The sequence below is a fragment of the Ambystoma mexicanum genome, chromosome 5q (genome assembly GCF_040938575.1).
Source record: "Ambystoma mexicanum isolate Mex_15411 chromosome 5q, UKY_AmexF1_1, whole genome shotgun sequence".
Classification (NCBI taxonomy): domain Eukaryota; kingdom Metazoa; phylum Chordata; class Amphibia; order Caudata; family Ambystomatidae; genus Ambystoma; species Ambystoma mexicanum.
Genome location: NC_090933.1, coordinates 994,969,323 through 994,985,101, shown reverse-complemented (window position 1 = coordinate 994,985,101; position 15,779 = coordinate 994,969,323). Strand labels below are relative to the sequence as shown.

The window sequence follows — 15,779 nt, the reverse complement described above, 5'->3', positions numbered from 1 at the left end:
CCAACAGAGAGAGGGTGTTGTAGGGTGAAGCAGCACACTCCCTACCCGAGTCGCTGCCTTAAGGCTGAACATTTCTAAACTTTTGCATTCTAGGTGAAAGGCAGCTCTCCCAGGGAGTTGAGATGGTAGGGATGGGGAGATATGTAAAAAGCCTCCCCCCCCCCCTTTTATCACAGGTAAGAGTAAGAGGGACATGGACGTAATGAGCTATTAACTGGCACAAACTATGATGGGCAGTAGATCTCATGGCAAAGTATGTATAGTTCATCATCCCATAAACTGAACGATGGACTTTTGTCTTTGTAGATGGGGCGCATTGTATATCTTGAACACTGATTCTCCTGTGTCACAAATAATGGTTTGTTTGGCTTTGTACTGTTTCATCATACTTTAGGACTTAAATGCTGTGTAAAAATAATGTCCCCAAGTCTAGTTGCAAACCCTGAACTATTGCAGTCGTTTGCAGATTACCCTATCAAACTGCTTATAAATGCAATGACACTTTCATCCGATATCTTCAGAAAAGGGGGTAGACAATGCACTTTACAGAATTGTCTTGTGGGAGAACTCTTTAGTCATTACAGAATGTCTGGGGGGGCGGGGGTGAGCTTGCAAGTAGCGGCACATGCTTGGCTATGCATTGCTGGAATGTACTACCCCCTAAAAGCTTCTCTTCCCCCACCCCTCCATTATTCTCAGTTCAACAGTCTCCACCATTCTAATCGCTCTGTGAAATACCTGTAGTCTTTCAATTAGGATTGTTTAGAAAAGTGTTCCTGTTGTCTACTCACTAAGCCTCTGGTGAAGAAATTCACCATGTTTCTCTAGCTAGAAAGGTCTCGATTTCTCTGCCACGCTGAGGTATAACTGGCATACCTTTTGGTGCCAATGCTCTGGGACACGGTTTCATTTGCCCATTGACCATGGATGGTCTCTGCCCTCCTTCTGAAAGGCCAAAATGCCCAAAAACCCAAATGTGACCTTCAACTACTGTTTTAAGAATGTGTCCACAGTAGTGGAGCCTATAGTATTCGTCATGGTCTGGCCTACTTCTTAGATGTTTAATGAATTTGGCAGACACTGGTTTTGTATGCTCCTGGCACTCTAGTGTTGTGGTTTGGGTGGTGTGCATTTTTGTGTAGTTCTTTTGATTTGGAGAGGTAGTAATACAGCTCTATAGGGGGCTGGGCTTTGACAGAGGTCCCAAACTATTGGCAATTCTGTTGCGCTGGGAAGGATTTGGGTGATAGGAATTTACCTCTTTTTCACATATGGATACAATTGAATGTTGAAACCCCAAAGCCAGTATATCTGGCTTGGGGTCAAGAATGGTAAAATGTTGTTTTTTGGAAAGCCTCTCCTCCGCCTTAGGGCACAATTACTTGCACATCATGTTCGTAGGCAGTCCTATTGACCATGCCTGTGTGTGTGTGTGTCTGTCTGTCTGTCTGTCTGTCTGTGCCCACTCTCTGTAAATGCTCAGGTTTAAGGAACTTAATAGTATTTACTACGGTTGCTTGTGCCTTCTCTGTGCTGTTTAAATATTTAACAAATGCTCCTTTTTTGTAGTGCAGACTTGTGCATCTTGGCACATACAATAGAAAACATAAACCTGTTGGGGTACCACTGCCTACTATGGAAATGAACCAATCTTTATATCGCTTGTGCCCAGAATACTGACTTTTGTTTTCAATCCTTTCCCCAACCCAGAAAAAGCCCTACGTATGTGTTCACCATTCAGTTAGCCCCTCCTACCCAAGATGCTAGGTTGTGGGGTATATGCACTCATACAGTGACCCTAACCATGGTGCTTCATGGGTTTGTTGAGCTGCCTCTGCAGACTAGTATATCGTAAACCTGATTTTGTTGATTTCCTTTCTAGCCGCAGCTCTCATGGAAGGGGCACAGCCTGCTGTTCATCGCTCAAGACTGGGACCAGTCCACCTGCTTCACGTGAGAAGGATCTGATGATGTTAGGCAGGAACCCAATCAGCCCTGTTAACAATAGTGAAAGCTATGGAGCTTCTTCTGCCAGCAGCAGCAACTCTGGGTCCTACAAAGGGAGCGAGACCAGTCCAACTTTAAGGTGACTACATTTTGGCTTCACAAATAGTTTACCACCTTCCCATTACTTGTGCAGTCGCAGGAACAAATGATTTAAGCCATGCCTTGATCTGTAGTCTAACTTGGCACGCTCAGGCCTTTGTCATGTGCCTACACATGCGCACATGCTAGGATAGAACTGTTGCATGTGACATACCCCAACTGGGGTGGGGGGGGGTCTACCTCCCAAGCTCTTGTTCTGTTGTATAATTATGCTCTCCTTTGCAGCTCCCAGCCCAACAGATCTTTCTGTCGTAGAAATCATAGTCCATATAGGCCAATAGCCTTCACATGGCATTATGGTACTATATAGTTATCCATTAAGTATTTTTTTAGGTTCTACATGTGGGTTTTCCTTTTGTTTATTTTCTTTTTCTTTTTTAGTATTCCATGAACACAAACCCCAATTCATCAAGCTTGTAAATTATTTTCCGTATTTTGTGGTTGTGACATTACTGTGAATTTGTTTTTCAAATCGCTGGTGTGTATTCACCGTAACTAATCATGGTCTGCATATTTTTTGTTAAGTTCAAGATCTATATCGATATGTTTTTTTTTTTAATTATTATTTTTTTTTTCTATAGACCGGCTAATACTGTTTTGTGATTGCAGGCGTACCACCAGGTACAACTCTTGTGGCGATAACCATGGTATTAAACCACCAAACCCAGAGCAGTATTTGACACCACTCCAGCAGAAGGAGGTGACCATAAGGCATCTGAAGACCAAACTAAAAGAATCTGAGAGCAGGCTTCATGAAAGGTGAGTCACTGTTCTATGGCTGGTTATGTCTAGACAGGTTTTTTCTTTCCATGATATTTCTAGGACTCATTTCTAATTAACCTTTGGACCCTTCAAACCTATCCTATTGGGCTTGCTAAAATTGAGGTAAACCATTCATATACCTAAGGTAAAGAGCTCGTTGACAACATCCCTTTTCCCTTTTAGTTTTGTAATCTACAATGACTGGATGAAACAATGGAAGATGTGCTGAAACACTAATACCGATACTTATAAAGGGATATATCCAGTTCATGGTTTTAGCCCTGCTGGCAACGGCAGCTCTCCCTCGCTTCTCCACCAACCGTCCTCCTCCCGTCACAGTATTCCGGACCCGGCTCGTCACACCGTTTAGCATTGCACGTGGCCAGGCAAGACCAATGCTACACATCCTCCCTTCTTCACGAACAATAGGAAGCTCTACAACTGTTTTCCTTACTACCACACATTTAGCCAATCGTCGAGGTCTACAGTTGGTTCTCCCACATCTTGACTGGTGAGGATAGTCTGCTTTGTTACTAGGCAAGGAAATACCGTACTTCTGTTTCATTTCCTCACCAGCACCAAACCTCATTCGTCTCCCCTTCTCTTTGATATCAACAACCCAACCACTTGCATCTGAGCTGGCCTTTACATCTCCATCACTTTTCACCACACCCACTTTCACTCTCGCCATATTCCACACACGGCCGTCATCCACTCTCACAGCATGCTTGAATACTTCAGACACAATTGGCCTGGACCAGCTGCATAGTCCATTCCTGAGAGCAGGTGGTAACTTGGTTCTCACGGTGTCACCTACAGCAGGCAAAATGTTCCCAGATCTCCTCACACCAGACTTGTCATGTGCCACGTTGTTATTAAACTGGTTACTTTTAATGCGTTCCACAACACCTTCTAGTTTCTTTCCTATATCAGTATTTCTCCCCCAACCAGGATAGTACTAATTTTGTGTTGCATTTCTGCTCTTGGCTGAATTCAAAGGGGGAAATACCTGTTGTGCCGTGTGGGGTAAAACGATGGGCTACAATTGCATCGTTCACAGCTTTTTCCAGTTATTGGACCACTGCCAACAAATGGCTTCCATGAGGATCTTGTTGAAACGTTGAGGACGCCATTAGTTTGGGGTGATAAATGGCACTATATTTATGCTCAATGGAATTTCTTTTGTAGTAATCCCTCATCTCTGCTGAGCGAAATTGAATTCCATTATCTGTAACAATAACTCTAGGAAAACCTTCACGGTCACTGACCTTATCTAAAAAAAAAATCAATGACCGACTTTGCAGTAATACATGGTTTACACTTCTACCCACCTGGTCAACAAATCAATCACAACCAAACAAAAAGATTGTTTACCGTCACTCCATACTGGGCCCAACACATCCAAACCCAGTTTGTCACATGGTTTCTCAGGAACATCTGTCATGACTATAGGATACTTTGAACCAACACATACTTTATCACCATTACAACAAAGGATACAATCCCTAACCATTCTTTCAATTTGGAGATCACATCCAGGCCACCAATAGTCCCTTCTTATTCTTTGTTTTGACAATCCCTTGATGGCCCTTGTGACGTAAATCTATGATCCTCTGCCATATGTTCAAAGGTGGAATAATCTAGTCTCCACGCATAAACAATTCACCATGGATGCTCAAATCGTCAACGTTCTAATAAGGCAGAAGATCTAATTCTTGAAAGTAACTTTTCTACGAAGACTGTCTTGTAATGCTTGATGACGTTTGTTGAGGGAATCGTCTTCTCATTGCTTCTTCCCAGTCTTCTTGTGGAAAAGGTGCAGCATTTATGTTGAAAACTAAATCTGCATTATTTTCCCCTTCATCTGTTTCCACCAAATTTGTAAGTCTGGATAGACAGTCTGCAGTTATGTTCTTTGCACCAGGTACGTACTTAACTAAATAGTTGAATTCCTGCAATTGAGTTACCCATCTCCTGATGCGACCCGACGCCTTGTCCAAGCACTTGGACATGAATATCTCAACTAAAGGTTTGTGATCAGTTCGGAATTCAAAGTCTGTGCCCCAAATCAAGTTCCTAAATCTGTCAGCCGTCCCCTTTATGGCCAATGCCTCTTTTTCAATGGTGGCGAATGATTTCTCTGAACTCTTTAACAACCTGATAGCAAATGCTATAAGAAGCTCTTTGCCATTATCTTCCTGTGTGATAACAGCGCCCAAACCCATGTTGCTGGTGTTTGTGATGTCTTGCAATCACTTCTGAATTTCTTTAAAGCCGGAGCCTTTGCCAAGGCTGACATGATTAAATTCATCTTCACACTCTTTGGTCCATTTGAAAGTACTTCTCCACTTGATGAGTTCACGCAGGAACACTGTTTGGCAACATTTTAAATACATTTTGAATTGTATTCGGCCATGCCTATAAAAGTGCAAACTTTATCTCAGGATATCGGCCTGGGCATCTTCTGTATGGCATCAGCTAATTTGTTTTCTGTGGCATATTCCCTCAGCTGAAATGTGCCCCAGGTATTCTATTTCCGGCCTATTGATTTTATTATTTTCTCTGCTCAGTCATCCCTGCAGCATTTAGTTTTCTGAAGACATGTTCTAGGCTTTCATCATTAAGTTTTTAAGTTGTCCGAGTGTACAAGTATATCATCCTGAAAACATATGATGCCATCTTCTCCATCAAACAGTCTATGCATAATCTTTTGAAAAACAGAGGCTGCAGAAACGAGGCCAAATGGCATCCTCCTGTATGGAAATAACCCCTCGGGGGTAATGAACGCAGTTGGGGTTCTTGATTCACGATTTAATTTGATGGTGATAGGCCGAGGTTAGGTCTAACGTGGAGGAGAATTTAGCTGGACCAATCGTGGACACGATTTCTTGTACATTTGGCAAGGGTGCCTCTCTGGGATTACACATTTATTGAGCTCTCTTATCACATATCCTCTGTTTGTTTTGGCCTTTGGGCCCCTTTTGACTTCATAGCATTACTCAATATTATTTCCTCAATTTTTAACCTCAACAAGTGGAGCAGCAGATACAGTAGCGTCACTTCCTTCAACGCTCCCTTCCTCCACGAAATGCATTTTCTTTTCTTAGTTTTTTTTTTTTCTTTTTTTTTTTAACAGACAACTGCGATCTGAGTTTCCACAAAAAACAATGTGAACCCTTAGTGGAATTTTATTGGATTTGTCTGATTCTTTTGTTTTTTTCTGCATTACTGTGGCTTTTTTCCTAGGTAACTCTAATGCCTAATGGTACACTACTAGTCTGCTGGGCCAGAGCAGTCTTTTCACCCTTCAACCCCTTATCCTCTAGATAAACTAGAGGCTTATTAGGGGGCCTCACTATGTTTTTGATCAAAATCCCTTTCAGCCACCTGAGTGGCCATGAAGGTAGCTTTCAAAGATTTTTGTGGGCGATTCTTCTGTTTGGGTTCCCTTGGGTGAGGTCGTTCCACCACTCAAAGGAATAACTCTAACTGCCCCCCACATCCAATTGTGTTTGAGGGTGGCCACTTCCCAAAATCTTTATGCAGACACTCTGCCAAATGAGCACAAGTAAGTGGCAAAGGTAGTAAATTAGCTGCCAAAATAAAACCTTACAAAATAGACATTTTTGTCACCAATTCTTTTAGGGTAGGTCTAACCTCTCTAATTTCAAACTGTACCAATTAATGGCCTCTGTCCATTGAAGACCGTAAACGAGAGATAAAGCAACTGGTATACTTTGAAGGCACTGATCTGTGCCTTGGGCCCACTGTCTCGCCTGTGTTAATGGTGGCATGTCCAACTGGGGACCAAGCTGCAAAGAGCCTAGACATTCTGATTGTACTTTATTTTTTATGGGTTAGGGGAAGATTCCCCTAGATCCACCAGAGTTCTGAACAGACATTCTTTCCTTTGTCCTAAACCGGGGACTCGCTTCTCTCCGAACCCAAAGACAGCCGGACCTGCTTGGCTAGTTCATGGGGAAACAATGGGACCCAACAGGTCTTTATGGGGTTAGTTAATAAAATCCTCCAAATCAATGTGATCCATTGGCATGATGCCTCTGAGAAGTGCTGAGCAGACACCTCTGGTTGGTCTAAACGCATGTTAGCAATGGTATTGAGCAAGCTTCTTAGAAAGGATGGTGACGGTGGTATTCCTTCCTCATTCACTTTTCCTGCCACAATTTCCGCAAAGAATGGGAGAAGTCGCTTATTATCCTTACTATCCCATGTTCCAATTCAGTTTTATTCAAATTCACCTTCATTAGACCCATTACTCAAGTTGTTTTACCATTACTTCCATTTTTGTCAATGTACCTGCCTCTTGAGGTGCATTCTATGGCAAGCCATTTGGGAACGCAAGGAGAATGGCATTGCTATCCAGCCATGCTATATAGATAAGGGATGTGGAGACTGTATATATTGTATTGGTGTACAGTGAGTGAGGCTGAATTGCTCACCCTGCCAGTCATCTACCTTTTGAGAATGTGAAGGCTCCAGGAACTACACCTCCAAACCGACTGAACACCAAACACACTTACTGCGCTTTGCGCAGCAACTGCCCTTTTACCCTCTTTTGCTGGCACTGCCAGTCAGAGCTGTCATGAGTAAAGTGGAACAGAATGGAAGAGTTCCTGGCTCCAACGTATCCACCAAATGCACTGCTGCACACCGCCCAGATCTATGAACTTAAATAATCTGCTCCTGGTCTATGAACTATGCAATTTGCTCTACACCAACAGGGTGTTTGTGCTCAAAGGATATACAGTTTATTTGAATGCTTACTCTGTCCATGTGGTTTCCCTGACAGTTGCCATTTAACATGTAAAGTCGCCAAGTGATTTAAGTCCTGTTGTCTCGAGCCATTTCACTTTGGGCTTTTTTGGACTAAAAACCAAATACCATTTTGAGGGTAAGTGAATTCATGTCTAACTGTACATCCCAAGGGCTGGTGGCAGATTCATTGCTAAAATCTAAAACTTGATCTAGTTTGTTATAGTAGGTTCTGAAGAGATGGTTAGAATTGCTAAAGCCTCATCTGATGTAATTTCATTGTTCAACTTGTTAGTAGTTACTCCAACAACTGTCAGTTTTTGTGCATCATTGTTTGGGGGTAGGTGTTACACACAACACACTGTTGGGATCGAAACCTAGAAGGGAATGTTTTCTACACGGAAGGCTTGACACTTTCCCGAGAGCTATGACCCCAAAGGGCAAGGAGGCCATGCTGGCACGATGGAAAATGCTCATCCAGAAGATAATTATGAAGTCCTTTTTGATTAGGTGGTGAGAGAAGAGTATAGTGCAGCTTAGAAGATGTTCTGTTACCAGCAGACGGGTTCCACAATCTTGAAAATGTTAAGGCCACACTTAATGTGCCCGCTCCCAACTTCGGAAGAAGAGGCACTTTGCTAACTTTATTCATTGGTGTTTGGCCTTCTAACCTCTTCAGCCATTGGGGTGAGGGGTGATTTAATCTTTCCAAGGTGAGAGAAGGACCCTCCTCTCAACTCAGAGCAAAACCTGAAGTAACTTGATTCTGGACAAGTCGAGCCTTCTGGCAAGATGCTGGTACGCAGGGCCCTGCCTACTGGAAAGTGGCGGCCCTGAAAGTGCTCTCTGGGGACCTTCCTGGCTGAGAAAGGTATAAGGACTTTCCTCCTCCTCTGAGGGCCTTGGATAGGGTCTGAGTGCACCAAGGAGGTGCTGCTGGAAAAGGCCTGCCCACTGATCACTCCGGCACCCAATACTTTGTACCCTGGAAGTGACAGTCCTGCAAGTGCTCCGATAACCTTCCTGTCTGGTAAAGGCTAAAGAGACTTGCCATATCCTCGGAGACCCTGCTTAGGATCCTACCGGACTCCCAAGAGCAAAGGAAGGTGTCTGTGGCGCTCCCAACAATTTCAAACTGCTTCAAGCACGTGTGAGCTTGGCCAACCCGAACATCACCTGCTTGTCCCAACTATGGAGCCAAGTTCCCTTGCCACTTAATTGTACTGCATTGCTGTATGTATTCAGTTGCACTTGCTCGACCATATTTTGACAAACTGATAAGCTCTCAGAAGCCTGGCTCAGCGATGTTCATCACAGAAAGCTATTAATGTATTTACAGTGTTTCTACCCCCCCCCCTGACCTTGTTCTACTGGACCTGCGGACAAATAGGACCCCACTCCATACCTTTTTAGAAGACCTATACTTTTACGTTGCTATGAAGACTGTTGCATGCATACCTGTCTTCATGCCCAGAGTTGCCCTTTCAACCAAACGTCTGCATGATTGATTGCTTTCAATATTAGGGTGGGTTCATAGATTTTTTTATGCCTTTTCTTTTTGTTGAAGTCCAACCTTGATTAAACATTGCTTTTATTGTGATACCAAAGTACTGTGTTTTTTTTTAAAAAAAATTATTTATTTATTTGGTCCCTCTGTCCATTCACACCCTTCTTAATAAGTATTGTTTGCTGTATGCCCATGCTACCTTAATGATATACCTCATTTGTCTCTTGAATGGTGTGCGTGGCCCAACTTTGATTGTGATGACAGTTTAGTTTTGTGTGGGGCTGAGTAGGAGTTTAGAAACCACTACCTGTCTCTGTATTCCTGCAGAGTCAAAATCATTTTGCCACGCCATTCACCACATTTCCTCGACCTAGAAGATTAGGAAGCAGGTTTTCCTCCTCTCATTTAACATAGGTGAGGCAAAACATTGTATTTAAGGGCAGGCATAGCTTTCAGAAGCAACGGAGCACTTTACAATTGTAGGGGTAAAGACATAGCGAAGCAAAAAAAAAGGCAGCGGTGCGCGAACGCCCGGGGAAGACGAGAAATTGATAAGGGATCTGCAAGCAACCAGGGGGGGAAACGGTAAGGAGCAGATCACTGAATCTCAGTAGGATGGGGAGCCGGAGGGTGTGGATGTAGTTGTTGGACACCAGACCTACACAAATGCCTCATCCTTTAAAAAGAACAAGGTGGCGTGGGCTGGAGCGCCAGCGATGAGGCAGCTCCTTTGATGGCCTCCGCATGGATTCGCGGCTAAGCCCTAATTTTGCCTGGGTTCGTGTTACAAGATGGCGAGCCCTCAGCTGCTGAGGTCCTGGGCTACAGATGACAGCATTTTGAGTGCATAACGCTCTCGCCAACGCAACGGGGAGCTTGGACGCCCACACCCGTACTATGGCCTAAAATGGCAGCCGCGACTCCTCAGCCCTGAGCCGCATCTGATGGCGGGGGCCCACGTATGAGGCCTGCACCACCCAACATCCTGTAGCGGGACGCCCCCCCCCCCCCGGGCCTGATCCTAGAGCTGCTGGAGCTCTGGCGAATTCCTGCCAGTTGCTACACCACCAGCGGCTGCGGGCCCGTGGGCCTTGGCTGATCTCGGAGCTGGAGGCTTACCCACCGCCCGCCTCCAGCGGCGGCCCCGCTGGTGCCCCTGTTAATTCTGCGGGACCCTTGCGGGGGCTTCTCCCCCACCCTACATCGGTGCCCTGATTCCTGGGGTGCCCCTGCCCGCCTTCTGCCTGCTGCTCCCGGGGGTGACACCCTGCCTCCCTCGGCTACCATCGGAGGCCCTCCAGCTACAGCGTGACCCCGGCTTGTGTGGGGGCCACGCACATCGCCCAGGTGAGATTGGCGGCACCTCAGCATACCTGCTCCCAACCTCTCTCGGGGTCGCTCTGGGGCCCACTGCAACACCCCCCTCCCTGGGAGCCTACTATTCCTCCCAGACCCCACCGGGTCAGAGGACCCTCGAGCCCACTAGCCCTGACCCCATACGGAGCGTGCCACCCCCTTTGACTTCCTGGGGTGCCCCTGCCCACGTCTCTTTGCCATCTTCCTGGGCGGCCGCCCATCTTACTGGACAGCCCAACCACAAGGAACTGTGCCACTTCGTGAGACTCTGAAAGCTCAACCTGTCCACTCAACTGCCTGGGACTCCCGGGCCCTACCCATCCCATAAATCTATTTGGCCGCCGCCTTTTGCTTTCCGTGGAACGTAGACACGAGACTCGCCCTTGGGTGACGTCCCCTCGCCTTGGAGCCATGACCAAAGCACTAAAGCTCTCAAAATAGACTGACATCTCTACCATGCTGCAAGCCTCGGAGAAGGGTAAGAAAGCCGACCCCTCCCCCCCAAACTTACTCCCCAGAAGCCGGCCGACGGCGGGGGGACACTTGCGACCAAAGAGGACCTCCAAGCCTTCATGAGCAATATTAAATCGGAATTTAGAGCCTGCATGACGGAACTCGCCGCCAAACTGGAACAGATGGAACAAAGAGTTGCCGGCATAGAACAGAGGGTCGGGGAGGTCGAGGACTTAACTACGGACCACTCCACCTCGCTAACAGAAATGCAACGCGCCGTCCAGTCGCTGGTGGCGAGAACCGAAATCCTTGAACATAAGCAGGAGGACTTGGAAAACCGCTCTCGCCGCAACAACCTGCGCCTCCGCGGGGTGCCCGCTTCAATCTCCGATCGAGAGCTCACAGAATATGTCAGCACCTTCTTTCAGTCTCTCATGCCAGACTTGGAGGAGACCCTACTCCTGCTGGATCGGACCCACAGACTGTGCCCTCGCCGGGGTATCGACACGGATCCCCCCCACCTGATATGATCACTAGGGTCGACTTCTACACCACGAAGGAGGCCAAAGCAGCTATTAGCCGCTCAAAGGACGAACTCTCATTCCAGGGAATCCCGATACAGATTTTCCAAGACCTCTCCCTGCTGACTCTTCAGAAGCGCAGGATGCTCCGGCCGTTATCGCTTTTTCTCCGGGATCAGCAGATCCGTTATCGATGGCTTTTCCCCCCAAGGCTCTACAATTCTCGTATAAGGGCACCCCATGCACCATCAGCCACCTGGACGATGCAGCGGCACTTCTTCGTCCGGACTCCCCTGTGTCTTCAGACCCCTCCCCTCCGCTCTGAGTCGGACAAGCCCGGCTTTAGACACAACCTCCCCAAAGCCGAAATGAACCCCATGGTCCAGAGGAACCGCAAACCTAAATGAAGCACTATAATGCCTGCACCAGACACATGGTACTGGAAACGCCTGAAGCCTTTACATCTAGCTGCGGCCCCCATGCGATCCATAACCCCCTCCAAGGCGGATGCCATCTCTCTACCCTTGGAGACACCTTCAACCATGTTGGCGCTGTCAGATGACAGCCTTGGCACTCAGGGGCCATGTCGATAGTTCTAAATCGACCCCCCCCCCCCCGACCGCAATTTTTTATTTGTGAATGTGAATTCCTCCCGTTGGAGGCCAGTTAGACCAGTTAAAAAACCCTCAACCACAGGAGACCCCGAAACGACTACGCTCTCACGTCTAGGCTGACCTAGCCCCCCACAACACCTCCCACCCCACCCCCAGCAAGTGGATCTTCCGGACCAATCTTCGCATCTGAAACTTCACCACCTTGAATGTTGGGGGCCTCAATACCAGGAGGGCTTCTACCAGGACCTAGAGGACACCCTCCTTCCTTTCATTGAGGGGCATGTCGTCATGGGAGGAGACTTTAACGGGGCCCCGGACCCCCTCAAGGACAGGTCCCAGCCCCCAGAGACCTGAAGTTGGCCACTGGCCTGCTCCATCTATATCGCACGCTGAACATTGTAGACTCTTGGAGGGTACTGTCCCTGGATGAAGGGGACTTCACCTTCTACTCATACGTGCACCATACTTTCTCCAGAATTTACCTGATCTTGACCTCCCCACAGATCCCGACTTTCACTGATGATGTGGTAATTGGCCCCCGGATCCTCTCGGATCATGCCCCAGTTACATTGACCTTGCAGGCCCATGACCCGGATCCCCCTCCACGCCACCGGTGGTGCTTATATGACCCTATTCTGGGGGACATGGCTGTGAGAGACTCAATCGCCAACTCCATCAAGAATTTTTTCGCTGAAAACCGGGACAAGGACACTTCCCCGGCCAACACCTGGGATGCTATGAAAGCGGTCCTTAGAGCAGAGTTGATCGCCCAAGGTGCCGCATTCCATAAAAGAAAGCAGGTGACTCGAGCAGTCCTGGAGGCTGAGGTCCGTGAAGCTGAGGCTACTCACAAAAGGAAGGGCTGGGCCCCCAAATCTTACAGGATCCTACAAATGGCTAGGAAAAAGCTGGAAGCTCACTACGATGAGGCTACGGCGAATCTGCTAACCAGAACCAAGCAATGATACTACGCCCACAACAACAAGGCCAACAAACTCTTGGTGAACAAACTGGCAAAGGTGAAGAGTAGGAATGCCATCCTGGGCCTCCGTGATCCGCAGGGGGTGATCCATTACGCGGACCACGAGAAAGTACGCTTGGCAACCGCCCACCACCTGGAAATGACGGCGGCCCCGAAGGATCCGACCAAGCAACGTTCATACATTCGAGAGGCGTCCCTCCCGCACCTGTCCTCGGCAGCCAGGGAAGACCTTGAAGCACTGATTACGACCAAGGAGGTAGAGGCAGCCATTAAGAGCCTAAAATCTAGAGCCCCGGGCCCGAATGGGTTCTCCTCCCGCTTCTACAAAATCTTTCGGCCCCAATCAGTGGCCCCCCTGCCCCGCCTCTACAACTCATTAGTGGCCACTGGAACGGTCACCCCAACAATGCAGGAATCTATCTCAGTCCTTATCCCCAAGCCTGGGAAGGATCCCCACAACATCAGCTCGTATAGACCCATTGCCTTGCTGAATCTGGATGCCGATATATACTCCAAGATCCTGGCCAATCGTCTAGCACCCATCCGCCCGAACATCATAGACCCAGATCAAACGGGCTTCATTCACCACAGGTCGACGAAAGACAACATCCGCAGAGCTCTGAACCTAATTGAGATCGCCACTCGGGACTCCCAACAACTAGCTTTACTAGCGCTGGACGAAACCAAAGCGTTCGACAAGGTAGACTGGTTTTATCTGCGCCTCACTCTAGAGGCCTTTAGCTTTGGCCCGACCTTCCTGGAAAGGATCTTTGCGAACTACCAGGCCCCTAGGACTAGGCTGAGAATCCACGGCCGCTTATCGGATTCTATCTCCCTCATGTGCGGAACGAGACAGGGATGTCCTCTGTCCCCCATGCTCTTTGCTTTGGCCATGGAGCTGTTGGCTCAACGAGTCCGGAGAAATCCCTGAATCAGTGGCCTGAGTACTGGCTCTGCGCAACATAAAGTGGCCCTCTATGCGGATGATGTTCTGCTCACCATTACAAACATTGAGGGTTCCATGAGGGAGGCCTTAACTGAAATCCATAACTTTGGGGTGGTCTCGGGATTCGTGATTAACTTCCAAAAGTCAGCGGCTCTGGGAGTGGGTTTGACCTCAGCTGAACGAGAGTCCTTGGAGGAGAGAGGTCCTTTCTAGTGGAGCATCAAATCGATCCCCTACCTAGGGGTTCAGATCCCTGCACATCCAACGAAAGTCTATCATAACTTCCCGTCACTCTTCGAGGAACTAAAAAAGGATCTGACCCGCTTGCAATCACAAAGATCTCCCTCCTAGGCTGCTTTACGGCATGCAAAATGAAATTACTTCCTCGCTTCCTCTGCCTGTGCCGCCCTCCCGATCAGCATTCCGCTCCCCCCCCCCTACAGTGGCTCCAAAGAAAGATGGTGGACTTCATCTGGAGGGGAAAGAAAGCGCGCATCCCACGGAGAACAATGATGGCCAGCATGAGACGGGGAGGCCTAGGGGTACCCGACCTCCGTAAATACCAAATGGCGGTGCAACTAGCCCACCTCCAAGCATGGGGGCTTGCACGCGGCCGTAACCCTGCCCACCTTGGCTCCGGCCTGCGCATCGCCCATGAGTCCTTTTCTCCGCTCGATCGGGGCCGGACGCACTTTCATCCTCGAAGATTTTCTTCCCTGTTTTCCTCTCTGGCTCTCGCTAGCGTTCGTCTTCTAGTCTGTCTGTCTTTTAAATTAGACTTTCCAGACTGTTCTTCGTGTCGTCGCTTCACAAGGGCGGATCCCCATCCTCTTGTGTTTGGGTCCGGAACACCGTTGGGACTCCTGTTTTTACTGTGACTCCCTTTCGGTCCGGGCTCTTAAACGTCGGTTGGAACGGTGGGAGGAGGTGTTCCAACGCACTCTCCCATCTCCTTTTCAGGCTTTCATCAACGAGAAGAAGAAACGCCCGGTAAGTTCTTTACTTTTCAGAGCACCCCGGCCGGGGGATACCTTTCCGGGTTCCTCTTGAGCCGGGAGGGGCGTTGATCACTGTCACCGGGGTTTGCCCTGAGGTGCCTGTCGGGCCTAATAATTCTACCAGAGTTTTCTCCAAGGGTCTCCGTAAGGGGCCTGTGTACACCGGCGTAACTTCCGAGGCCCCTCCTGTGGGGGCTGTGTGTAGACCCAGTTCTGCTGAGTCACAGGGTACCGGAGCTTGCTCTGAGGCCTCTTTCGGCTTCCCTCAAAAACAAGACCGGGGTGCGCCCCGAGGCCTTGGCTGGGCTTGTGTTTACCGAACGGATGTTCGAGGCCCGTGCCGATAAGGCTATTACCGGGCCTAGGCCCGAGGTCCCTCGTACAGAGGCTAAGGCTACCAACAGTTCTGAGGGTCCGGGCAGGGCCCTGTCGGTGAAAGCGGTTTCTCACCGTTCCCGCTCTTGTGGTGATACCAGATCTGTTGAGGGGGCAAAGAAGCAAGGTGGTTCTTTTACCGGCAGTGCCGAGGTCCTTCCTTCGAAGGCTCAGTTGGCGGTTGGTATGTCGCAGAAACATTCCAGGCCTCACAGTACCGGCTCTGCCGAGGTTCCTTATGTTAAGGCTAAAATTAAGACCCCTGATCCATCGACGGGGACCCCTGCCTCACCTCCTCACGTGCCGCAGTTCCCCTCAGATGAAGACAAAATGGCGGCCGTTCCCGCCACGACCACGGCGGCCATTTTAGTTACTACCGCTACAAC

General features: G+C 48.4%; 1 protein-coding gene across 4 annotated transcripts in view; it reads left to right on the top strand.

Annotated features, from left to right (window-relative positions):
* SYBU (syntabulin) overlaps positions 1–15,779 on the top strand; it is a 464,609-nt gene that overhangs the window by 410,102 nt on the left and 38,728 nt on the right. For all 4 annotated transcript variants that reach the window (XM_069621517.1, XM_069621516.1, XM_069621518.1 and 1 more), the window contains 2 exons: positions 1,883–2,086; positions 2,716–2,865. In XM_069621517.1, coding sequence (XP_069477618.1) covers positions 1,883–2,086; positions 2,716–2,865 — 354 coding nt within the window. The remainder of the gene's footprint in view (positions 1–1,882; positions 2,087–2,715; positions 2,866–15,779) is intronic.